Source organism: Electrophorus electricus, chromosome 12 (assembly GCF_013358815.1).
Source record: "Electrophorus electricus isolate fEleEle1 chromosome 12, fEleEle1.pri, whole genome shotgun sequence".
Classification (NCBI taxonomy): Eukaryota; Metazoa; Chordata; class Actinopteri; order Gymnotiformes; family Gymnotidae; genus Electrophorus; species Electrophorus electricus.
In genome coordinates this window covers 20,714,675-20,742,013 of record NC_049546.1, presented here as the reverse complement: position 1 = coordinate 20,742,013, position 27,339 = coordinate 20,714,675, and the positions used below count along the sequence as shown (strand labels likewise).

The following is a 27,339-nucleotide window of genomic DNA, read 5'->3' as shown; positions in this document are numbered from 1 at the left end:
CTGACACCTTTGTATTTTATTGACCAGGACATACAGAGTTAAACAAAACAGAGCTTGACAGTGCAGGAATAAGGTGTGATGCCACCAAAACAGCCCATTCAAGCAAGTATTTTTGTATATCTTTGCTTTAAATAAAATTACTATCACATAAGCCAACCCTTCAAAGGTTCTATATGATATTTTAGTACAGAAATAGATAGATAGATAGATTGATTGATAGATGGATCAATCAATCAATCAATCAATCTATCTATCTATCTATCTATCTATCTATCTATCTATCTATCTATCTATCTATCTATCTATCTATCTATCTATCTATCTATCTATCTATCTATCTATCTATCTATCTATCTATCTATCTTGTGTACTTCACTTCAGTGTTTACTACATTATAATAGTTACCTGTAATTTTCTTCAGGTTTATCTATATTTAAATATAAGGGTTAACATGTACATTATAATTGTCTTTTCTGTTAGCCACAGTTGTAAATTAGTGGTAAACGAGTTTTTATTTGAGTTACCATAGACGTCCTATTCACATCAAAATGGCTATTCTACTCTGATCCCTTTTTTGGACAATTAGTTTCCATCCAATGAAATCTCACTGGAAGTGTTAGTGTTTCTAAGCATTCTGTGATAATACTGTATGCAACTGTACAAGGAGATCAGCGATTTCTGGAATGCTCAGTAGAGCATTGATTGCATGAGTTGTTACATACATATTCATACACACTTGCATGCACACAAGATAAGCAGCTAAATATTTAAGACTAGTTGTGCAATAGATCAAGTTGTCACAGTTCCAACAACATTTGTTCTGATGCTGTTTTCCCTCGTGTCTCTGTCCTTGTCCTGTGTTGTCTTTCCCCCTCCATTATCATCTCCAGGTGTTTCATGTGGTGTGTTTTACAGTGTTGTTTTGTTTTCCCTAAAACCCCCTGACTCACAATTGTATCCTGCTCTACATCTCACCCTCTTCAGTTTTAAAATCTATGGTTGATTATTTTGTCTGTAGTCTTTCCTTTAAAACTTCCTAAACTTTTGTACAACACTATCTTTATTATGCATGTCTGTTACATGCTGTAGATATTCACTACCACCATGGTGTGCTGGTCATCAGCATGGGTCTGGCACTGGCTGTGTCTGTAGTCTGGAATCTCACTGTTTGCTCCAGCAGCTGGACAAGGAAGAGCTGCAAATGTGAGTTAATTCAGGTCAACAAAACTGTCAGTGATTTATTATCACTTGGTTGAATATCTGACATGTGTTCCCTTTTTCATGAATTTCAAGGCAAAACATCTCAGTCAGACAACATCAAAGAGGGAGAAAGACCACAAGGTCAGGTATGTTACTATATGCTTGTTTCACTGTACCTGGATCAGTTTTAATTGAACCAAATTCACCAAGCTGAGTTGCACTTTTTTTTCTTTGTTACCTATGGGGCTGCAACACAACTTCCCTTGTTTGTGTGAAAAGGATCCCAGTACTAAAGAGTTCTGTTATGCTGCATTACAGGTCTATGAGGACAAGATGCAGAAAACAGGGCATCAAGAAAATTAATACACCCATGTGAGATTCTGGCCTGTATGAGTACAGGCCAGTTTAGTGTTCAGTTCAGTACATAAAATAAAATATATACTGTGTGCAAGTATAGTCCAGAGTGTGTGTATATTATATTATATTGTGTGTATATTATTATTACTTTCTCATACTCTTTTATTTATCTTGTCACTACCTTGTTGAGGTCTGGCTGTGGTTAAGGAAAGAATACAGAATTAAATGTTATTGGATCCGAGAAAATTACATGTATGCCAGTTTTGTTGCAAAATTCTTGTCAATAATTTCTATATTTCTTAAAGATAAAAACAGTATGAAGTTATGGATTAGACTAGGTTGAGCCCCCTACCCTTTATGAACACTTACCATTGCCGTGTACAGTTTTTCATCTTACAAATGATTATAGCTTGAGCAATGATAACAGCCGCACACACTCCCAGCACTGCTCCAAACCAGATCACTACAAGATTTATTGTAAAATAATTTTTATAAACATTAAGTTGAATATACAATTAAAGTGAAATTAAAGTGTTTTATACATAATTTTGTTATTTTTATTTTTCAAAGAATTCTTCAACAATATAAGCCTTGAGTTGACATTGTACCAACATTGTACCAGTCCCGTTAGACTGACGTGGGTCCGTACGACCCCATCAGGTCCGTACCTGGACCACACCCAGGGCACCCCCCAACTCCCCCAGTGGCACTCTCCCCTGCTGTGGGAGTCAGGAGTGTTCCCAGGAATATGGAGGGCTTCCCTGCGAGGGCTGTGGGAGGGCGTTTCTGTCCTTTCCTACCCTTCCTTTGTTTACTTCCTCTCCCAGGCATCCTTCGTCGGTCGGTGGTTCTGTGACGAGGTGGTTCAGCAGGATGCGGAGACGAGCTGCATAAACAAGAATACACGTTTTATTTGCACATATAACACATTCGATCTGATTTATTTTTTTATATGATTTTTAATACTTTACACAACATATGTTTCTGAAACAGCAATTGTATCTACTAAGTTTTGGGAAAATGTTGCTCTAAACACTGAACACCTCAACCATTCCACCTTTATTTATTTCCCCAACTAACCTTCTCTCTCCTCATCCACAACCACTGATTAGTCCTTTCAGATACTTCTAAAACAGATTCTAAAACAAAATTCCACAAGCCAAGATGTTGTGGAGTTACAGATGGGACCAACAAAATAGATCTAACAAAGACTTCTACAGTTCATAATCTTAACACAGACTTCTACAGTTCATAATATTAACTGAGACTTCTATAGCTCATAATCCTAACATAGACTTCTACAGTTCATAATCCCAGAATATTATTCTTGTTGTTTTGTCTTTTACTCTAAAATTAAATATGAGACAACATACACTATAAAACTTTTTTTAGCTACTCTGACTGTTGTCATACACTTTTAAATAGTGTTCCATAAACCCCACTGAACCCCACTGTGTTACAGCATTAGCCAGTCACATATCATCTGGCATGGTTTGGTTTTTGAGTGACTCTGCTACTGGCTATAAAAAAGTCCACTCTAACACTAACATTAACAATCTGAGCTGTAGAAAGAAAGAAAACTGAATAATAATAATAATAATAATAATAATAATAATAATAATAATAATAATAAACCTGAGCAATTTTGCAAACAAGACTGAAAGCAAGATTTTCATGTCCCTTTTTAATCTGTCTTTTGTGGTATAGTGTAGTAGGTAACAACAATTACTTTCTTGTTGGCTAACTGGGGTTCAAACCTCATTGGGGCAAGTGCTCTATGCTGTATCAATAAGAGTCACTGGGCAAGACTCCTAACACTACAGTTGACGGTCTGTAACATGTTTGAAATTCAAAGTCACATAAAATAAAGTTCATGGATGTTTGGTGTAAACATGTTTTACAAGAGATCAGGTGCTGATAGTCGCCAAACAAGCCACAGGACCATGTGACTTTTGCCAGCCAATGAGATCTTCAGTCATGAGACCTGAATGTTCATGAAGTTTAGTTAGTTTGTCAGTTGCTTCTTTTCAAAGCATCTCCTCTGAGGTCTGAGTGTTATGGTGCAATGATGATACCAGTCTGGATACTTATATTTTTGAGCTACAAGACATGTACAGTTCCAAATCTTTAATAGTGTTCATAATTACATGTGTTACTGTACTTTGTTGTTGGATTAATATTCAATATTTATTGGATCACATTTTTTTCCACATTTTTCCTTATTGGTCTGACTGTTTCATTTTTATGTCCTGTTCAAACTACAAACCTTGCTAATCGAGAAGTCCTGAGGCAACCTGGAGAAAATATCACTCTTAACTGCACATTTACAGCAAAACTTGATAACACACCTTGCATGTGCAAAGACTGAAACCAGGCAAAGACTGAACCAGGAGCCTCAGCAAGTAGGAGAAGTGTTAAAAAATAAACTGGCCATACTTTCATCTCCATTCAGCAATTCCATATTCAAAATTATTTGGAATGACACCACGAACTCTCTGACTATTTGAAATCTTACTGAAGATTATAAGGGAACATATTTCTGTGGATGGACAGATGGAAAAATGATTAAGTTTTAATCTGCTATGTTCACCAATGTGACAGGTAAATAAATAATTTCTTTTTAACTTCTTAACATTTAAAACTACACTATTGCCAAACACCGAGCACTTCTAATCTTAATGTCAAAGCTACAGTTATTTTATGAATTAGAGAATTAAATGTCTTTGTTCTGTATAAATACAATGCTTTTTACAGTCTGTGGAGTGCAAAGTGCTATCAGAGACCTATATTTTTTATAGAACCTTTAGGAGCACACTTGTTTAAACATCTGAGGGAAACCAAGATGAACTAAAAGCAGACACTGTGTGTATTTTATTGAACAAAACACACAGAGTTAAACCCAATAGAGCCTACCAGTAGTGGAAACGGGTCAGGAACCCCAAAAACATCCCAGTCAAGCAAGTATCTTTATGCCTCTTTGCTTTAAATAATGTGATCATCATAGAAACTTGCTCTTCAAGGTTCTTTATAACAGCCACAAGTATTTTATAAATTAACTGCCTTTCTCATAAAAATCTAGCATGACCATGTGAAAGACATCAAGATAAACTAAGATCTTACAGTATTTTTATAATTCCCAGTATATCAAGGTTTATACACATCACTGCATCAAAATTCAGCATTAGTTTATTCCCCAAGCAATTGCTTACTTGAGCCTTAATGTCCTTGACCAGAAGAATGCTCGCTTGCTTGCTCTCTCTCTCTCTTTCTCTCTCTCTCTCTCTCTCTCTCTCTCTCTCTCTCTCTCTCTATGTCTCTCTCTCTTTCACACACACACACAAACACACACACAAACACAAACACACACACACATTTGTGTATACAGGGAAACAGTCTGTTTAGTTAATGTCTGACACAATGATGACATAATAGGGTGCTCAGGATGAAATGTAAAAAATCTTAAAGTTATGTAGTGATCTTCCTAGGAGCAGTGTTGTTTATAGCTGTGTGATTAGCGTCTGATATTATGGTCGGATACCACACACTTTTTACTTTAATTTGTATATTAGATTATTTTATAAAGATTGCTCTGCAGTAAAGCCTGTGATTCCTGTAGTGATCTGTCTTGGAGCAGTGCTGGGAGTGTGTGTGGCTGTTATCATTTCTCAAGCCGTAATCATTTGTAAGATGAAACATTCTGAACACAGCAATGGTAAATTTTCATAAATTGCAGGGGGCTCAACGTATTCTAATTCATAACTTCATACATTTTTTTATCTTTAGGAAAAATTGAAAATATTGATAAAAAATCAGCAATAATTTTTGCACAGAGGTCAATGTTTTCTGATGCAATTACAACTAATATTGTATTTTCCCCAACAACAGCAAGATCTCCACAAAGTAGTGTGATGGAGAAAAACACCAATCAGGTACAACTTGTGGCACTTTTGTGTCATTATTAGTAAAATTCTTTCTCCAGGTTTAAGGTCCTCATCTTGGATGTGGGCTGTGGGATGTCAGCTGACATTAAAACTCATACTTAAATATGGAAATAGTTATGATGCTTAGCAGCATAGATATGACAGAGGTAGACGTTAGTGATGCTGCCCTACCTTGATAAAATCTACTGTATCTCGTATTAGGTACATTTGTTAAATTGCTTTGTTACAGACACAGCAGGTGGTGCAAAGAGCAGAGGATGAGCGCTTCTAATGTTTGTCTAATCATAGCCTAATCAACAATAAGATCTGAGTCTTAAAAAGCAATTTAATGCCATTTATACATTTAAATCTATGACATCTTTTACTAATAATGTTTCTGTCTCTGCTCAGCTTCCTCTGTTTCATAACTGTGGTGCTGATATAGTTTATAGTTGTAGTCTAATTACAGCATCATTGATACATACATGAGGCTATTGTGGTGATGTATAAGACATGCAACACTGCACTGCTGTAGAGGAGAAAAAGGCAACTCACTGTCTCTGTATTTCAGACTAGTAGTCATATTCTAAATAAGGATCAGAATTACAGTAATGTTCACTAAACATTGTTGTTCATTCCCACAGCGACATGATGCTGAAGAGCTGAATTATGCTGCCATTCATTTCAATGAGAGGAAAACCAAAAGAGGAAAGGTGAAGAGAGGACAGCCTGAAGACAGCATGTACGCTGAAGTGAAACATTCATCATCTAGATTATTAACTCAAATGAAACATAATGTAAATCTTAATCGTAATCTTAACGTAAAATCCAGGTTCTAATGACTTGTCCACAGTCCCATGCACATCATACAGTGTCACTCTGTAGTTTGACAGAGCAAAATTTATAACACTGGGACATTAAGGCTTATTATTTTGTGGGTATTGCTAATTGCCCTCTGCTACACACACACACACACACACACACACGCACACACACACACACACACACACACACACACACTAAATAGTCCACTAGTAATCACGTATCTCAGGAAGTGTTTTATTTTAGCACAGCAAATGTGAATACAGAAAATATGTGGTCTAGAACAACTTATTTTAGGTCACAGTCAGGCACGTTCAGTACACTAGAATACTGGATTTGATTTTACACAATAACTAGAAGGGGTTAAGTGTGGACTATTATATGTTACCTTTAATCCACAAATAATGACATTTTTAATGAAACTACCTTTAATGAATTTCCATGTACATAAGCAAAATTGACTTATGCAAATAGGAATATTATTGTTTTATAAATGTTTTTAATATCCCCAAACATGGACAATATGTTGTTGCAAAGATACATATGGAGTAAGCTGAGGTGCATCCTGAATTCTAGGTTGCAGTTAAGAGGAAGGGTCCTTGGTAACACTATTCTATGAAGATGAGATAGGGAGGGGCCTTGGATTTTAATTTTGATTCCAGAAATGCCCTGGCACACATAATATACATTATAGAAGAATCGCTATAATGTTTTAGAAGGCATCATGAAAGTAAGAGTTATCATAATCATATTAAGCATAAACTTTATTGACATTGTCTCTGTGCAGCAAACAAGCAGGATCTAACTTTACAATCCTCTAATATACTGTGTCTGTGAGAAAGAGATGGACACATATTTCTCAGTGGTATGTGGTGGTTAGCATTAGCTTGCAAACAACTATGCAAATCAAAGCACAGAATTGTGGGTGAATGGCTGGCCAGAAAAGACATTTGGAATATATTTTACAATAATGTTTGTACCAGTGTTCATGTTCTTTTTGCTTTTTCTATGTATCTTAGCAACATAGAGCAGTTCTTTGATCTTTTGGAAGACTGGTCAATCACTTAATATATTAGACATTAACACATGAGAGGTATTCTTGACTGGGTGTATGATCACCTTCTCGCAACCAGAGGAAGACAACGCACTGGAAATCAGTCATCAGCGTGATCGCCTGCAGGTGACTGCCTGTTTATAAAAGGGCTACTTTTGTTAAGTCTTGGTGTATCCAGCAGACATAACATATGTTATAACATATTGCTCTTAGTGTTGCATAAGTCAAAACAGTATCTTATAAGTTTTAATCCTCATGAGTGGTTTCTTTTTGAAGCTTCCTTTTCTTATTGTTTTTAGTTGGGAGGATTTTTTCACCCTTCCTTCTCTGTTAAATGCAGAAAGTAGGAAAAGAAAATTCAAAAACAAAAAGTGGAGAAAAAAGAAAGAAGTAGACAGAAGACATTTGTTTCTTTTACTTTCCTCTTATCTCCTTCTGTTACTGCTCAGTACTGTACTGATGGTGCACCAGACCACACCTCAGCAGATGACTAGACTGCCAGATTCCATGCCAGTATCACCCATTTATTTATTTATTTATTTATTTATTTATTTATTTATTTGACCAATGTATTATTTGTTCCCTGTTACTCGTGAATCAGCAACCTTGGTGGTGTTAACGTACTGTATAACACATGTCAACAATCCCTCTGGGAATTCTCATCATCAAATCTTCCATCTTAACTTCTAACCACCACTGTGACTTCATCCTTCAGATTTGAATCCCAAGAGTGCATACTGAGGATGCAGGGGTCTTCCATGTAGTGAACATGCAGCAATTCCAACTTGGAATTACCGTTAAACTTTGTAGACCCTTGTTCATGGTTGATAAGCACAGACCACAGGCAAGCAGAATTAACTCTGTACCTCAGTCTTCCTTTTAACTCACAAAGAACAGTGCCCACATTTTCAAGCTGAATGTGTAAGATAGAGCTTGTGCAGGCTGAGTGTAAATATTTCAGTGCCTGCAAAGACTTTTGTTGAAATTTCTATAACATTTGACTTTGTAGATGCATCATAGCTTTGGTGTGTCTCTGTCCATGGTGCTGAAACAGAGTTGTTACTCTACAGGGTTGAGAAGACCGTGAGCTGCATTGCAGAGTAGATGCTGGTTATACTTTTAGTTTCTATGTTAACCTCCATTTCACTCCGTTTTAATCTCCTTCTCCTTTATTCTCTTTATTGTTTATTCTTCTGTGACTTATGTGAGTTAAGAAGCTCTAAACACACACATGCACATACAAATAAAAATGCAAATATTAGCCAATACCATCAGAAGGTGTGTTAAACAGGCATGTGGGAGCATTTTTAGTCTAGTTTGAAATAGAGAGCTGCTAAACTCAGTGAAGGGAGGAAACAGCAAACAGAAAAGGGCTCTGTGCATGCCCATGCGGTTTTTCTCCTGTCCATCACCGTAGCCATGGGTGTACAAATACTTGTTATTTCAAGTATTAACTTAATATAGCAGTCCCTTTTTTCTCCAGATGTAATTATGAGATCCAAGAAGAATGAGAGAGGCATTCAGACTAATGTCATAAAAGGTCAAGGAGCTACATTCTTCACCACTTTCATTATTCAGCTTATTATATTAAAAATAAATAATTATTTTTTAACCCAAATTTTACCAGACCTCAGTATAACACACAGAGTGTAGTGAATGACATCTCTTCAGATCACTCATAAAAAGACTTGCATAATAACTGCATGTAAGAATAGCAAATGCAGTACTGTTAATGACCATAAGGTGGCATCTAAGCTCCATGTACTTCAACTGATAAGCACTTCTTGAGTTTCAGAAATGATGTGGCTACTGCTGTAAACAAGCTTTGACCTTAAAAACTGTCAACACTTTCAGAAAGTTCAGGGCGAGCTTTGTTCAGCTGCTGTTCCACAGACACACGCAGGGTGAGACCTTACACTCTGAACGTTGTGGACACATGATTTTGCTTCTTTTTTTCTTTGCTCTTAGCTGTCATGCACATGACCAAACTCAACAGAAATATTTAAAAGCAGCACTAACCATCTGCACTAAAGCAACTAATCATTTAAAAAGCATTAGAATGTGAGTAAAATATGACCTTGAATAAAAATATGAACTATGCAGCAGAAAAGCATCTTTTAGAACCCAGAACAGGCTCTGGAGTTTCAGAGTAGGAAGCTTTAACCACTCTGATAATATACAGGTTGTGCTAAGGAAGATGCTTTCAAAATGTATTTTATATTATATTTTTATATTTTATATTAGGCTACTTTCAAAGCATTAAATTACCTTTACCCTCATTGTATGTTACCTTCTCAAAAAAAGCATCAATGAAGTCCAAAACTCTCACCCTTTGTGGGGTGTGTGAGAGTCTTCTACATGCATTAGTAGAGCAAAGCCTAGCTGAGGGAGGCTGAGGTGTTGATCTATTCCCTACCATGGCATGACACGGAGATATATCGAGTCAAATCTCTACATAGTAAATAATAAACAAAACTATTTTTAGCAGTATGAATTAATCCATTAAAAGTTTAAAACACACAAACGCTTACACATGTACACACACACACACACACACACACACACACACACACACACACACACACACACACACACACACACACACACACACACACAATGCTTGTGTATGTTCAAAGAATGACCATTTGATTTGGTGCCAACAGCAGATTGTCAATCATCCTCTGTTCAAGTCATCATTGGTTAGTTTCTTAAAAGTTTCTTTCTAGTGTCAGGAGCATTAGTGCTGCAGTTTTGCACATGTCAGCATCACAGCTGAGATGAGTGTGGTCCAACATCCACAAACATCCAGAGTACAGCAGTGGCTAGAAACGCACCACTGATGGAGAAAGACAAGCAGCAAATACAGTTTTAATACAGTTTATGTATTTAAAAAAAAAATTCTTAAAAAGTGGGAGGTGATATTAACATGATTACAGGGATGTGTCATGAGTACAGCGATATCTGGTAAGAAACATTCAACAAAGGTAGAATGACAGTATGGAAATTATCAACAGAAGAAGATCAGAGTGGAACAATTGGTGTGGTTTTTGCTCACTGCAAAAGTGACAAGATCTCGCTGCCACTTTCCTGTTTACCAGACACTCAAGCTGCAGGGTCAACAATGCAGAGGAAAGCAGCAGCAAATATAACTGTTAAATACACACACACACACACACACACACACACACACACACACACACACACACACACACACACACACACACACAGTGTGCAAATTTGATAAACATGAAACAGCAGATAAATGTACAAACTAATAGACCATAAATGATTGAAACATAATATTGAAATAATATTATGCAAACAAAAAAACTTTATGAATTCAGCTATTGGGCTTCATTAATTAAACTACATAAATACCTTTAGTGTAACTAACACTTAGACACTAACATACCATGCATCACCTTTCATGAGTTGAGAGTACACTTAACAGAAGCTATTGATGAACTGGAGTAGCTCTGTGTGAGTAAAGTCAATCAGCAATGATCTCCCCTTATCAGCCTAGTCTGGTCTGAAGGTGTTTTGCATAGACTTACACGAGTGCACTTGTTATCACATATATAAAACAAATCCATAACTAACTAATCCACAATGCACAGGGTCAGTCATGAGGGAGTTAAAGCAAGACATGTCCTTAGATAAAATATCTTAATACATGGTCTGTGCTGGCTCCCAGATGGTGGAAGGAATTTCCACTGGCTGTCCGGACAGCAGAATCTCTTGCAGTCCTCAAACGCAGACTGAAGATTGTTTGTGCAATATTTAAATTACTTCTAATCCTGTTCCTATTTTGAGTAACTGAAACTCTAGTACTCATTGTAATGTATCCCTCTATTTCTATAGTGTTGGTATATTTGTATATTGGACTCTAATCTAGTGTACAGTACTAGGATGTATTCTATGAGTAAATGACAAAGCACGTTTGTTAGTCGCTCTGGATGAGAGTGTCTACCAGATGCCATACATGTAAAAGGTTAGTAAATGTTTTTGTTGCACTGTATAACATAATATTCAATAATATTCATTATTTAATATACTTCAATTATCTTTGATGTTTTTTTGTATTGCATAATATTCATTACTAGAAAACCATTCTTATGTTTCTTTGGTTTTTATATCTGAATAAATCTGTTGTTTCATGTTTATATTTATCGCACCAATATACCAACTGTTTGTGTGTGTGTGTGTGTGTGTGTGTGTGTGTGTGTGTGTGTGTGTGTGTGTGTGTGTGTGTGTGTGTGTGTGTGTCTGTGTGCATTTGTCAGTTATATTCGCTGCTTTCCTCTGTATCATTCACCCTGCAGCTTGAGTGTCTCTGGTCTGGTAAAGAGGAAAGAGACTGTAAGCACTAAGTGAAATGGGTGAAGGCGATGCTTCTGTTTTTAAGAAGATCACCATTCATGTTATAATGTAGCCCCATTTATACTTCTACAGAGAACAGCAGTTCATCATCTTGGCATATATCACACTTTATGGGAATCTGGCGAGTGTTCATAAGTTGGCTTCTAGAGTTGAACTCCAGCATTCAACTGAGTTCTGGATGAAGGCACATATGGCCTTTCTAGTGAGCGAGACATTTGAGAACTTGTGTGTGTGGCAATCATCTTGTAGTCAATACAATCAACACTCTGGTCTATCTGTCTGCTGTTGGAAACCTTGTTGGCAGTTCTGTCTCTCTGTTTTTTGAGCCTCTAATGTTTGCTAATTCATCCCAAAAACAGATCCCATGAATGTCCAATGGAAGAATGAGGTAGAAATGATATATTTACAAAACCTTGCCTGTACTTATTTATGAAAGAGCATCTGAAGATTGACATGACTTATCCAGACTAATGGTGTCACGATACGGCCCCTCCCTTCTCCTCAAACGTCTCTGGGCGTGTGTTCGTTAGTCTGTAGTGCCACACCCTCTTGTGTTGCCCACCTGATCCTTGTGTGTAATCGTCGAGTGTGTATATATATCTCTCATGTGTCATTGTATGTTTGTCGGTGTTTGATATACTTTAGAATGTGTGCTAAGTGTAGGTGTTCTGTGTTAATAAAACATTTGTCTCAACATCCCCACATCCTGCTTCAGCCTCATTCCGTCACAAAAGGTCATGTTTCAGTCAATTATATTGTACAATTCTAGTTCTGTGTGTATAATTATCCGTTACCCATTGGCAGTGGGTACATTCAATAATGTAGCTTAACAAACATACTTGCGCACACACACACACACACACACACACACACACACACACACACACACACACACACACACACACACACACGAGAAAATGGTGGTGAAGAGAACAAGTTATCTACCAGTGCCCTGCTTTAATATTTTTTCTGTGTAAATGCACTTCAACTGTTAGCCTGTTACACTTAAAAGAGATCTATTTTATTCTATTTAATCAATTTCATTCTCCCTTATGTAAATATAAGTATAATAATTTGAAATGTGAAATACGTTGGATAGAAATAAATTGCTCCATTGAATCATGTGTCCCTGAAATAAACTCCCACTCAAACATGAGGAATTAAACTTTTACTTTTGATATTTAATTATATTCTTGCAAATAAGTTAAACGTTTAACCTAAGTGGGTTTCTGCATGCTAGATGTTCTCTTTCAGCCAAGGGTTAAATGCATAAGAATGAATATATAAAAATAAGATCGCAAGAACTTAAATGGAAGTAAAATATATCTGTTGAATTATCAGAAACCTAGCCGATCAAAATTTCCAAACATCCAAGTTACTGTGAAGGTCAAAGCAAAAATTAATTTCACTTAGTTTATTATAGATCTGCTTAGCATCTGAAATGTTTATGAAACAAATGACCATTTTAAGAATAGCTCTGTGCATCCTGTGGAAACTTTGATGGGGGAAACATGGGTTGTTGTTCTGAGAAAGTTGCGTGGGGTGTTGAAAGTGGTCTACTGAGCTGAAGCAGAGAAACTGTTTGGTATAGAGTGTGGGTGAGGAAGCAAAGAATAGAGACCAGCACAGAGCTGTGAAACCACCAACTACAGCCTTAACATGTCAGCACACAAACCTGGGGTGACCACTAGCACATCAAAGCCTGGGTTTCATATACACACACACACAAGCCCACAGCCAACCCCATTACATACAAACATATATATATATATATATATATATATATATATATATATATATATATATATATATATATATATATATATATATATATATATATATATAATGCCTACATATGTGTACATAAGTATGTATAAATGCAGAATATTCCATGGAAAACCTGCAGTGTACTTTTGTTAAAGATGAAGTTGTAGTAAAACGTTGTAGTCGTGCAGCACAAAAGGTTAAAAAAAAATAAATAAATAAAATCCACACACAACATTAACATAATTACAACCAGAAGGAGAATGAAGAAAATATACATTTGAAAGCTTTTAAAAGCCTTTCAACATTTTGAAAACCAGATGTTGTCAATGATTGATATTTAGAAATAATGTACAACCACACACACACACATACACACACACACACGCACACACCCACCAACACTATGTACTGAAAAGACATACATTACCAAACACTATTTGGACTGTGATATTACAAAAAATTCAATATATTCATAAATATAATACATGCAGATATAATACAGTTTATGCTTTTTATACAGATATTACTTTTTATATATTTAACATTGATATATTTCCATTGAATAATTGCATTTAGATCGAATGTAAGGAACATTCATGCACAAGTATAATTTTTTATAATTTTATTGTTCCCCCTAGTGAGAGAGAGAGAGAGAGAGAGAGAGAGAGAGAGAGAGAGAAATAGAGAGAGAGAGAGAGAGAGAGAGAGTGAGGAGGGGGCAGTGGAGGAGTGAAAAAGAGAAGAAAATGATACAAAGAGTCTCTTAGCCATCAGTCTCAGTTTAGCAGTGACTCTCCCAGTCTCAACAACTGATCTGGTAAAACACCACCCTGCCTCCCATTCAGGTCACATCTCAGCTCTCACATGGATGAAGGAATCATGAGAGCGGCTCAGTGTGTAATTCCAGCATCAACCCAGAACAAGCCCCATGTCGACTAATACTACACGGTTAAAATAATGATGTAATAAAATGCTGATGAACCGAAAAAGTGAGATCAGACCTTAATTACACATTCGGCTCTACTGGAATATGTGGTGCTTGTGTTCCATTTGCCTTCTGAACACCTACCACATAAAACCCCCACAAACAATAAATTCTAAACAAATCTACCACTGATTAGGTTAACTCTGTATGACCTGCTCAGCATACTTTGGACAATGTAAGACTGTGACGTCATTAAAGTGGAGCTAACTTCAGAGGCACTGGTCTCGGCGACTGCACAAAAACGCCAAAACCCTCTTCATTAGTTCTAGTGTACTACATGATTGAAAAATTGAGGCAACACTGGGAAAATAATACCATACAAAGATGTTTGAACCTTAGACTGACTTGAATTCCAAGGAGGAGTCATCTGTTCACCAAAACTGTGTAATTATGGATTTATGAGAATGTTAGATAGTTAGGATGATTAGATAGTTAGGATGTTTAGATAGATAGCTGTCGATGTTGTCCACTTCTCTGTACCTTCTGCTTTTGCACAAATTTTGTTATTGTACTAGAATACTCTCAATATTTAATCATTGCCTTTAATTAAGGCTAGCAATGTGTTTTACTGATAGTAGGCCATAATTAGCTCACATTCATCACAGATAGGTCAGTTCTAAAAATTATTCAGTAAATATTTTGAAGGTAAGTCTTTGATCATGAGTATTTCCTATATGTTGATTATTATATAATAACATGCAATAATGAATGGAAACTCTAACACAACCTCTGTTTAACTTTCCTCTGTGAAAAGTGAGCTAAAATAACTGACTACATGACTAAATATGAAAATTGTGACATTGTGCGAACAGAAACAATGCATGAGCAAAATTCAAATGAGGTGGCTTAATTCAGAGCAACACAAAGCAGGCAAAAATAACAAGAACACAGAGACCTGCTTCAGGTATTTGGCTGGATGAGCAGGTAACGCGAAGTGTCATGTGGAGGAGGACTTTAAGTATGAGGGAGGGGTTTGGAAACAGGTGTGTGTAAGTGATAATCAGTATTCTGATGAAAGTAAACAAGGTTGTGATTGGAGGGACTGGTAGGTGTGGGATGATCGAGATCTGGGATTGGTGCTCACGTGGGTGGGGTCTCTGCCCTGTGATTAGTTGAATGCAAATGAAGCATTACAATTACAATTACAATTACAATTACAATAAAATTAAAATTAATCTCCAGTCACTAAAACATGACTAAAACTAAGGTATAATAATCAAATTAAATACAATTAAAATTAATTACAAAAATTGAAAATTACATCTGAAATTAACACTGAAGTAGACAAACAGTTTTTCAGTCTTTTAATTTATTTTTTAGTTTTGATTGACATCATCATTCTCTGTAATTAGCATAATAGGACTGACTCATGTCAAAATATGACAAAACATTGTTAACAAGACTCGGCTTTACATTCTGTAGTAACATTATGCATGATATTTGTCATCTGGTTTGCAGACTAGCTAATGTTACTGCTAGCAAACAGAGATCCTGACCACAGTAATTGTCACATCTTAATACCCCTGACAATCTGACAACTACTCAGATTAAATGAATCTCATAATTGAGCATGGTTACAGTAACTCTGATTCTGATTCTAATACTGTTTGAATGGACTGAAAATGAGACTAAAAATAAGTTGAATAAATAAGGTATGGTTATTTATAACTATGGTATGGTATGATTTGGTATTCTGCAGATAAGGCAAAGGAACTGGGTCTCTGTTAAGTATTAACAACAGACAGAAATAGAAAGACCTATTACAGAGAGAAAGCAACTGAGTAAATTCAGTTACTCGATTGCTTATTCAAATGCAGGAGGAAAAGTGTGAAGAAGCTCTATAAGGTTTGTGAGAGAAAGAAAGAGGATTAGTGTGTAAATACAAGTTAGCAGTGCTAGTATTGAGATAAACTGTGAGACTGGAAACTGGCTGTAGATAAACAATTTACTGCTCCGAGGCAGGACATGGTGTTGTATTCAGAGGGTGAGGGAAGTTTATTTTATTGAATTAATGATTCCATTTGAGCACAAAATATGAACAAAATGAAATATGCATTTGATGACCATTGGCGATCACATAGTATGCCAGTAACGATAAAGACAAGTAGGTCTGTAGTCAAGTACTTCCCTGCTGGAGTTTAGTTTAAGAGGCTGCTGGATAAAACTGTACTGTTGGAGTTTTCAGATGAAAATAGATGGTAGATATGTAGATAAAAGTGCTAGCTGGTTGCTGTGGTTGAAGTTGGGGGTGAAATATAAATGAGTACAGTAGGTTATAGCTGTGTAGAGAGGGACAATCAAGGTGGTGTTAGTCGTAGGAGGTGAACAGTGGTGTTCCTTAATGCATGTATGGTACTGTTGGTGTGTTTTAATTTATGTATAGTGTAAATGAGTTTGAGTGTGAGTAGTGCAGTGATGGAGCCAGGGACACTGAGCATGCATTAACAGTACCAGTGGTGTTTGCTCTGGCCTTAGTCACCAGAGAGACCAAGTCAGATCTGATTTGAAGATGTGTTAGTTTGGCTGTGTTTGTTTGGCCGTATGATTACAGTAAAATTTACATAGTATCAGTAGTGCTATATAGTACAAGTTGGTCACCAGGAAGGTCACTATGGTAGCAGTTAATGTTTCACCAAAATAATTCTCAAATAACTTGCACATTTTGTGCATTATTATGTTATAACCCAAGTGTATATTTTCTTATATAACATATGTTAAAGAATATTGAAATATGTTAGGGTTTGTGGCATGTAAGACATAGACAGTTTACTTTTTATGACTTATGATGTTTACAAAGGTATGAAAATCTAAATAGATATATAGTTTAGAGTATAAAGCTGTATGTTAATGTCTATATATTTTAATTCTTAACAGGGTATTTAAATAAAAATTAATAAATATCAAGTATTAGTGGTCCAAAGTCCTGTGCTGGTTTTGGTTTCCCCAGGAGAGTCAGTGTCTCTGCAGTGCACCGTCCTCTCTGAGAGGAGATCAGCAGAACTCCGAGTGCTCTGGTTCAGAGCTGCTACATGAGACTCCCATCCTGAAATAATTTACACTCATCGCAACAGCAGCTGTCAGTGTGAGAGCCGATCTTCTCCACACATCTGTGCGTACAACCTCTCCAAGAGTATCCTCAGCCTCATTGATACTGGCACTTACTACTGCGCTGTGCCCACCTGTGGCAAGATTCTTCTTGGAAATGGAAAGACAGTATATATGTGTGATTTATATTAATGTATTGATGAATCTATTAATGAGATGATTATCTAGTATTATTTGGACCACCAACCTAAATAGTGCTAAACATTACAGTTTTTTGTATGTATCATTATACTGTTTGGTGGCTGAAACATTAAATCCAGACTACTGATGTATGTAGTGTGTATGTGTATTACAGGTGCAGATGGTATTACTTCTGGCTTTATATATGTAGAATGTACATAATATTTTTATTTGTCATTTTATTAATTGCATTTATTTATCTCCATATGTAAATATAGTAACTGACTGTAATTATTGGAGACACTTGATGATTGTGATGGTGAGGTGAGCAGCACAAAGACATTCCTTCATGAACATTTGTGATCTTACACGTTTACATCTGCTTATAATTTTGTTCATTTTTATACCCAAGCCAGTCCTCTGGATCCTGTAGTGATCTTCCTGGGAGCAGCTCTGGGAGTGTGTGTGCTTGTCATTTCTGCTCAAGCAGTTTTAATCTGTTAAAGGAGAAAATGTGAACACTGAAGTGAGGAGGGTTTATTAACATTGTGTGGCTAAACCTTAAACAACACTTAAAAGCAGAACTATTTACTTCTGAAATGTATCTCTTAAGTAACCAGTGTAGTTATTAAAAAAGACTGGAAAGATAAGACTTGGGTCATAAAATTCATAAAATTGTAAAATTGCTCTTTGTCCCACTACAGTAAAACTTCAATATGGTGCTATGAAAATGAAGACCACCAATCAGGTAAACTGAACTTTCTGCAACAGCTGCACATATATACAGCTGTGCATGACATAACATCACCTAAGAGTAGGAATCATAATCACAGTTGTAATGCAGCAGCAGTCCTGTGTTATCTTTAAATTTTGCTTCCACAGGACCATGATGCTGTGGAGTTGAATTATTCTGCCTTACATTTCATTGATGGGAAAACCAGACGAAGGCGGGAGAAGAGAGGACAGACTGAACACAGCATGTACTCTGAAGTGTTGTACTCTGCTGCTTCAGATTAATTTGTCAGGTCTAAGTCAGCTATTTAATTTGGTGAGCATAGTTTATGAAAATTCTCTGTTTAGTATTTTTTATTATTGCAATAAATCACTAAATAGTATTTTTCTGCATTGCAGTCTCACTGTCATTTGGAAACCTTTCTAAGGAACAATCTTAATGGTGAGAAATGCAGTTTTCATTTTAGAAGATTCTAAAAATGGAACTGGTGTCCTTCCAGACTTTCCATCACCCAGAGTTATTTTCAGTGTTTTGAATCGTGTGAGAAAAAACTAAACAATGTAGAAATGCAAACATATTAATGACCAAAAAATAATTTGAGCTTACAAAGTTCTCATAAGCAAGAAATCCTGTGCAATGTTTTGTACCACAATCATAATTTTTGAACAACAGCATATGCTAATGTTATTAATGGCTGCTAACTAATAAGATAATTAATGCTGGTGACACTCAAAAATGGGTTAAACTGAACTATCTGAGGTCTGCATTTTATCTTACATCAGTCAGCCCTGTGGGTCCAGTAAAATACAATCTTGATGAGTGAATTTCTGTGGAAGAATATTGGCATAGCAGTGTTAAGATGGTCACTCCTACCTGGGCTATGGTTCCTTTGACTGTCTTTCTAAGTATCTTGTGTACATCACTAACTGGATGGGCCAAAACATTCTGCAGCTAAATAAAGATTAGACTCAAAACCGTTAAACTGTACAGAGCTAGCTCACAATCTTGGTGTACTAATATACTCTAATCTCAGTTTAGAAGTCACAGAAAAATCAGTGACTAAATCAGCATTTTATCACATTAAAAACATCAACAAGATCATAAAGTCCCTGACAAAGTCTCCATCCTTTTATCTCTGGGAAGGTTGATTATTGTAAAGGCCTTCTAATATGACTGCCAAAAAAGACAAACAGCTTAATTTGATTCAAAATGCTGCTGCCAGACTTCCCATAAGGAGCAAAAGAAGAGAACACATCACTCTGGTTCTTAGATCCTTACTCTGTCTACCAGTATACAACACAATTAACTTTAAGGTATTCTCAGTGGTCTATAAATAAATGCATTGTGTAAATCAAGGTAGTGTTTTCTTTTCTCTGTTCTTGGTTTTTGTGTTTCTGGGTTTGTTTTTGAGTTCATTCCTTTAATAAATAATACCTCCTCTAGCAACTGCATCCTGCTATCCTCTCAATATTTTGAATGTCACAGAATAACTAACCGACAAATAATGCAGCGTGAGGACCTTCGTGTGCTTGCTGAGGAAGTGTCTGTCTGCTGGGCTTGCTGAGGAAGTGACTACCTGCTAGGCTTGCTGAGAATGTGTCTGCCTGCTTGATGTTGATGACCTGCTCAGACACTGAACACTGTAGTAAAACCCAGACAGCATGTTGGCTTATTAAGCTGGACCAAATCTTGGGTCAAGACACCTTTGGGTTGAATGAATGTTGATAGCCTGAACATAAGGACTGGTGTTGTGGCCGTTATGGACTTAAACAAGGCAGTACAGTATCCAGTCAATGTATCCCCCATTCACCAGGCAAAGGGGTTGGTGAGCAAGGCTTCACCCGACCTGAGAGTCTCCCTGCACCACCAAGGGTATCACCAACGTAACCGGAGGACATGTCCACCAAATCCTGGTCCTCCCATTGTCCCGTGTACCTTTGCCATGGTCCCATGGTCCTGACTGCTTCTGCCCCACTGCGCATGGCCACAGCACTCTGTAGGGGAGCTTTCATAGATTTTTGAGGTAGAGGCTGTTTGCCCTTGGCTTTAGCTCTCTCATGATCCACCAGGCCTCACCAATACCACATGTGGGAGGGTCTGAGGATCTGAGGGAGCATACAGAGGTTTTATTGCCTTTGTTTTCCCAAGAAGCTTCGCAGCCTCCTGTTCCCAACATGGAAGATGCTGTCCTGCCTCTTGTTAGTGTTGGTGTTCCGTTTGTTTTCTCACTTTGCCATGTTATGCCCAATGAGTTCTGTAGTGTTTTGCTTTCTCCATTCTTGGTATTGGTTTTCTCTTTGCGTTTTTTGTGTTTGCTTTTGAGTTTTTCTATTGATTATTCTAACTGCATCCTTCTCTCCTCTGAGTGTGAGCAATATTAGAGCAGTATGCTTCAATATTCCATGTCTTCTAAGAAGCACTTTCAATTGTCACTGTTTATGTCTTGTATCATATTTCCAGTGGATCCAGTACTTTCATATTTTTAAACAGTCTAGATGACTGAAAGATGAAAAATCTGAAAGATGCCAAATACAGTGCAACATACTAAAAGCATAAACATATTCAAAATATTCACATTTTTTGTGACATTGTAAACATAAATTTAACTTCCACTCCAGTAGCTTTTTTTTCTGAAGTAACACCGCCTATAAGATTTCATTGGTTGTTTTAGCACCAATACCACTGAACCAGTTTTTAAAAGGGGCCAGAAAATGTCTGTGGCCAAATTAGGTAAAGTCAAATGGACTGAAAGGATCTCATAACTTCTTTTCCAACACTACTCCAGAGAAAGAGCATGTCTTTTATGAGGACTACCCAATTCTGGATTCTCATTGTAACCTTTTGCAAAACCTGTAAGTTTTACTTTTGTAACAGAATAGTTGAAGATGTTACTTTTTCTAATTTAACTACCAATTATTTCAGTTTTACTTTCTACTGTAATGAGTTTGATTTTACTTAAACAAAATTTACAGATCATTGCCAGACTGTGGGACTTCATCAGAAACCAGCTCTAGTCTCTGCTGTGCCTGGTGAAGCCATTACACTTAACTGCACTTTTGAAAAGCACATGAGTGGAGAGCGAATGCTCTGGTATACGCAAAAATCTGGATGGACATTTCAAGAGGTTGGATTAAAGTTCTCACACACAAATTCCATCATTTTTCCTGAGTTCAACAAATCAGGAATCAAAGTGGAAACAACTGAGAGCAGCATTTCACTCCATTTTCCAAATGTTTCTAAAGAAGATGAAGGCATGTACTTCTGTGGAATTATTCTAGCGGATATAATGAAGTTTTCCAGTGGGACCTTCTTGGTTGTGACAGGTAATTGCTTTTCTTTCAACTGTTCAAAATAATACTGATGCTGTTAGTACTAACACAGCAGTATCTACAAATATAGCTATTAGTTTCTGCTTGTGCTATTTCAAAGTATTGTTTCAGTAATAATACCCTATGCACTATAAAGATGGAATGTGTCTGTGATTTCTTTCCTCAAATTCTTTATGGGTATCAAATGCTTACAACTTTTAATTATTTCAAAAAGGCAATCCAGGATTAAACATATCGGTGGTCCAAAGTCCAGTGCTGGGTGTGGTTTCCCCAGGAGAGTCAGTGTCTCTGCAGTGCACCGTCCTCTCTGAGAGGAGAACAGCAGAACTCCGAGTGCTCTGGTTCAGAGCTGCTGCAGGAGACTCCCATCCTGAAATAATTTACACTCATCACAACAGCAGCCATCAGTGTGAGATCAGCTCTTCTCCAAACAGCTGTGTGTACAACTTCTCCAAGAGTGTCCTCAGCCTCTCTGATACTGGCACTTACTACTGCGCTGTGGCCACCTGTGGCAAGATCCTTCTTGGAAATGGGACGACAGTAGATTTGAGTAAGCATCTAAATACTTTTTGGTATTGTATGAAATTCTTAAAATTCTATATTCATTGGTCATGTGATGAAATACAGTCACAGTATTAAATATAAAGCTAACAATAATGTAGTGTTGTGCAAACTGAACTCGTTAAATCCATCATTCTGTTAATTAGCAGCACTGAGCTGTTCAGTGACTGTAACGCTGCCCAGGTACAGCAGGGCGTGTGGCTGCAAACAGGAGTGAACCCCCCCTACACATGGCAGGCTGTGTCACATGACTGGGGGGGGTGAGCGGCCCGTGATGGTGACAACAAAGACATTGTTTGATCACATTGTTTGATATTTACAAACAGATTAAAGCTCACATGTGGACTATTTGTGTGTATACGGTTTATTTGTGGTTAATGTGTTTGAGCTATTGCAGCTTTTAGCCTCGAAGGTTAATGACACTACCACAAGAATAGTAACACTTCATGCTGTTTTGTGATCTTTCCTTTTCTACAGCCAAGCCTGTGGGTCCTGCAGTGATCTGGCTGGGAGCAGCTTTGGGAGCTTGTGTAATTGTGATCTTTGCTCAAGCCATTTTAATTTGTAAATGGAGAAACTGTCGACCCAGCAGTGGTAAGTGTTCATTAAAATAACTGAATGGGCCTTTTCCGTTTGAAAAAAAAAAAAGTGACATTTTATAATTATTATATGTATTTCAAGAACCATATGCTTAAAATGTCAATAAAAAAGAATGTACAATGTTTTATTTAATAAGGTAAAAGATATATTCACTACACATAGTGAAACCAGATAGATGTTTGTTTTTTGTTTTTCCCTCCAGAGAAACAAAGCACTGCTACAGTGAGAAAAATCAATCAGGTATATCTTATACATTGTATAATTTCATATTTTGTATATTTTTTGTGGAAATGTGTGGAAATGCTCTGGTCTGCTCTTATGACTTTAAAAGCATTTCTGTAATGTAATGCTATGAGCAATTTGTTTTGCTCAAGTTTCAGAAGCTGCACGGAGACAAAAGTGGTAGGTCAAAAGTGAGATATTTTTGAGAAATACTACAAATAGTGACAGGAACCCTGAGGAGCTCAACTCCACTCTGTGCAAATTCTAATCCCAGACAAACACAATGCATGCTCAAACTGACAGTAACAATTACAGTGAGTAAAGGAACCATTCATTAATAATTACAGTTATATGTGTATGGTAGGAGAAAGTTTAATTGTAGAACTAAATTTTTTATAGTATAGCTGAATTTAATTGTAGTCCCCTTTGTAATGAAGGAAAAATATATAAGCATGTTAGGTGAAGCGGAAACCTCACAACCCTCATGCTCTTTAGCATGCAAGTAATAAAACAACAGACATATGTGCCGTTTTTGTGATGCACCATTCTGCTTACTGAGCTGATTAAACATATTAATGAAGGACAACACCTAGCTATTTCATCCAGCTCTTTCACCCAGATCTTTTGACTACAAATAGATGGATAATCCTGCTTGTATGTGAACAGACCTTTAAAATGACTTGTAGATATGCCCTCCAGACCCTGCGACACGTAACAGCAATGGCACAGATTGGTGAAACGTCCCAATGAAGACACAACCTAAGTCTGTTTGTGTTCATTGCAATAGGACCATGATAGTGTGGAGCTGAATTATGCTGCCCTGCATTTTAATGAGAGGAAAACCGGAAGAAATCACAGGGAGAAAGAACGGCCTCAAGACTGCATGTACTCTGACATCAGATGTCCTACTGTTACTGACCAAAGCTTATTTGATTAAATCTCTTTACCCTGCTGATGAGCATAAATCACAAATTTAGCAAATACTGCCTTTACACAGCACCAATTCTGCTTCACAGTGTGTAAAATGTTTTAATTTCTATTTGGGAAAATGTTGACTAGAAATGTTTAAGTCCCATGTAATGTCTCCATCCATGTCTATAATTTGATAATTTGGTTATTTAATATGCAGACATCAACGGCATGCATATGCATTCCTTTCCTTTATCAACACAGGCTTTTGCAATCACAGTGTTCAGCACAAACAGACTGAGAGTCGGTGCTGGATTCTTAAATACGAAGCTCTATTTGATGGTAGTGAGATGATGGTAAAGTGGTAACGTGACTGCTTACACATGCCTGAGCATTCAGTGAGCTTAAGATAATGATGTGCTCTTATCTGTGCTTCTGATCCTTCTGCACACTCTACTGAAAAATGTATGTACAGATATAAGGGGCAAATGACTGATCCTAAGAAATGTAAATGTAGGATCGAAAAATCAAATTGTGCTCTGTTAATTCCTTTTCTGCTTGTACATTTTGTAGATATTTATGATAATCTCACCCTAAGGCTGCACTTAATAAATCTTATCTTGTTTTCAAACATGGAGGGACTGCTCATATCACAATAAAAATAATAAATTTATTTCATAGATCATTCTTTTGAATTGTCTGTTGGTTATTCTATTTGGTGGGTGTGTGGTGGTTGTTGTGGACCTAGGAGTAAGGTTATGAACCAAAGAAAAAAAAACAAAATATACACTGTGTTCCAAATTATTATGCAAATGCTATTTTTATCTGATTTTCATAAATGGTCAATGCAAATGACAGTCAGTATAATTTAAGTCATTAACCGTTAGAGTTTAAATCAAATTTTATTGAACAAACCTCCCAATGATAATAGTATCTTTTCAAAAATAAAGAAACTCAAAATGCACTGTTCCAAATTATTATGCAGAACAGAGTTTCAAAACATTTTATATGTTGTAATAAACTGAAAATGGTCATTTGTTGAACTTGCAGCATTCAGAGGTCACATTTACTGAAATCAAAAGCTGTTTTAATAAAAAAACAACAGGCCAAGTTATATGTTAAAATAAGATCCCTTCTTTCATATCACCTTCACAATTCTTGCATCCATTGAACTTATGGGTTTTTGGAGAGTTTCTGCTTGAATTTCTTTGCAGGATGTCAGAATAGCCTCCCAGAGCTGCTGTTTTGATGTGAACTGCCTCCCACCCTCATAGATCATTTGCTTGAGAATACTCCAAAGGTTCTCAATAGGGCTGAGGTCATGGGAGGATGGTGGCCATACCAGGAGTTTCTTTCTTTTTATGCCCATAGCAGCCAATGACACAGAGGTATTCTTTGCAGCATGATATTGTCATGCATGAAGATGAGTTTGCTACGGAAGGTTCTTCTTTTTGTACCATGGAAGAAAGTGGTCAGTCATAAACTCTATCTACTTTGCCGAGGTCATTTTCACACCTTCACAGACCTTATAGGGTCCTATCAGCTCTCTCCCCATGATTCCAGCCCAAAACATGACTCTGCCACCTCCCTACTGACGTCGCAGCCTTGTTGGGACACGGTGGCTATCCACCATCCATCCACTACTCCATCCATGTGCACCATCCAGGGTTGCATGGCACTCATCAGTAAAGAAGACTGTTTGAAATGTATTCTTCATGTATGTTTCATGTACTGTTTGAAAATTATTTTTCATGTATGTTTGGGCCTACTTCAGTAACCATTTCTACTTGTGAGCACTGGTTAGGGGTGGTGGAAAAGTAGGTTTATGCACAACTGCAAGCCTCTGGAGGATCCTACACCTTGAGGTTCGCAGGACTCCAGAGGCACCAGCAGCTTCAAATACCTGTTTGCTGTTTGTAATAGCATTTTAGCAGCTGCTCTCCTAATCTGATGAATTTGTCTGGCAGAAACCTTCCTCATTATACCTTTATCTGAATGAACCCATCTGTGCTCTGAATCAGCCACAAATCTCTTCACAGTACAATGATTTACTTAAGTTTCATGAAATATTTAATGTTTTCATACCATATCTAAGGCACTGCACTATTTGACACTTTTCAGCAGCAGAGAGATCCTTTTTCTTTCCCATATTGCTTGAAACCTGTGGTCTGCTTAATAATGTGGAACGTCCTTCTTAAGTAGTTTTCCTTTAATTGGGCTAACCTGGCAAACTAATTATCACAGGTGTCTGAGATCCAAGAGCCCTGAACCACAATACCATCCATGAGTTTAAGTGAAAAACAAAAACTTAAATCTTTATGACACATAAATCCAATTTGCTTAATACTGTGGAATGCGGTGTAGACTAGCCTATACTGAAATATTAAGCAGCTATCCTAACTCGACTGGAACAACAGAAAGAACAACAACTGAAAATGTAGGTATGTGCACATTCTACCCAGACCTCCCTCCTAGGAGATACAGGGGGAGCTGACACCTCGCCGGGCAACAGAGCACAGAAGTACAGTTCAAGGTGAGAGACAGTCAAAACTAGAAAGCAGAGTGTATGCTTGGACAGTAACAATACTAGCAAAGTCACAACACTGCAGTGCTAGTAAAGGTAACAAGGTTAACCAAATGACAGATGTAACAAAGCTGACATGAATAAACAAAGCTAAACAAAATGTGCCAATAATACTGACAAGTGGACAAGTGAGCAGAGGTGAAGGGTCTAAGGAACGACACTCACGGCCCCTAACGGAGCCCTCCAGACTGCCGTTAAAGGTGGAACTCTTCCTTTTTGTTGATAACTCTTGGTGCCCATTGGCCAGGTGATCTGGGTCATGTCAGGAGTCTGTGTGCGCATTGGCCAGATGATTTGGGTCATGTCATCTCATGTGATGTCATCATGAGTGATACTTTAATCCACCTATGATTAAGGATAGATGAAGATATGAGAAAAGATAAATAAGAAAAAGAAATACATGTGTGGGCATGGAGATGTTACAGTAGTGCACTGGTTTTGGCAACCCAGCAGTAAAATTTAACCAGGGCCTACTGATAGTGGACAGCTTATAATCCACACCATGTCTTCACATATGTGAATAAACAGGCTGTACAAATACACCAAGCTGACAGAGGAAATGGAAGAAAAGCTGTATTCTGACTAGAACATGGGTACAGTAATGACAAACCATGACTTTCTTGAATGCAGACAAGAAAAAAAGGGGACAGACTAGTGTACAAAGAAGCAACACAAAGGCTAGTAAAGGGGA

At 37.1% G+C, this 27,339-nt stretch overlaps 1 protein-coding gene across 1 annotated transcript; it reads left to right on the top strand.

Moving 5' to 3' along the window:
* Window positions 1–21,209: 21,209 nt before the first annotated feature.
* LOC113568656 lies at window positions 21,210–24,702 on the top strand. Its single transcript, XM_035532409.1, has 6 exons — window positions 21,210–21,295; window positions 21,416–21,766; window positions 21,987–22,322; window positions 22,811–22,927; window positions 23,136–23,173; window positions 23,943–24,702. Exons 1-6 carry the CDS (start codon window positions 21,238–21,240, stop codon window positions 24,090–24,092), a joined length of 1,050 nt encoding a protein of 349 aa, XP_035388302.1. The 5' UTR covers window positions 21,210–21,237; the 3' UTR covers window positions 24,093–24,702.
* The last annotated feature ends 2,637 nt before the right edge of the window (window positions 24,703–27,339 follow it).

Bases quoted from the DNA above. Each gene is read 5' to 3' on its own strand.
- LOC113568656 (XM_035532409.1), top strand. From the start codon at position 21,238: ATGTCTTTTATGAGGACTACCCAATTCTGGATTCTCATTGTAACCTTT. The intron at 21,296-21,415 runs GTAAGTTTTACT...CAAAATTTACAG, and splicing joins TGTAACCTTTTGCAAAACCT to ATCATTGCCAGACTGTGGGA. The intron at 22,928-23,135 runs GTAAGTGTTCAT...TTTTCCCTCCAG, and splicing joins AAACTGTCGACCCAGCAGTG to AGAAACAAAGCACTGCTACA.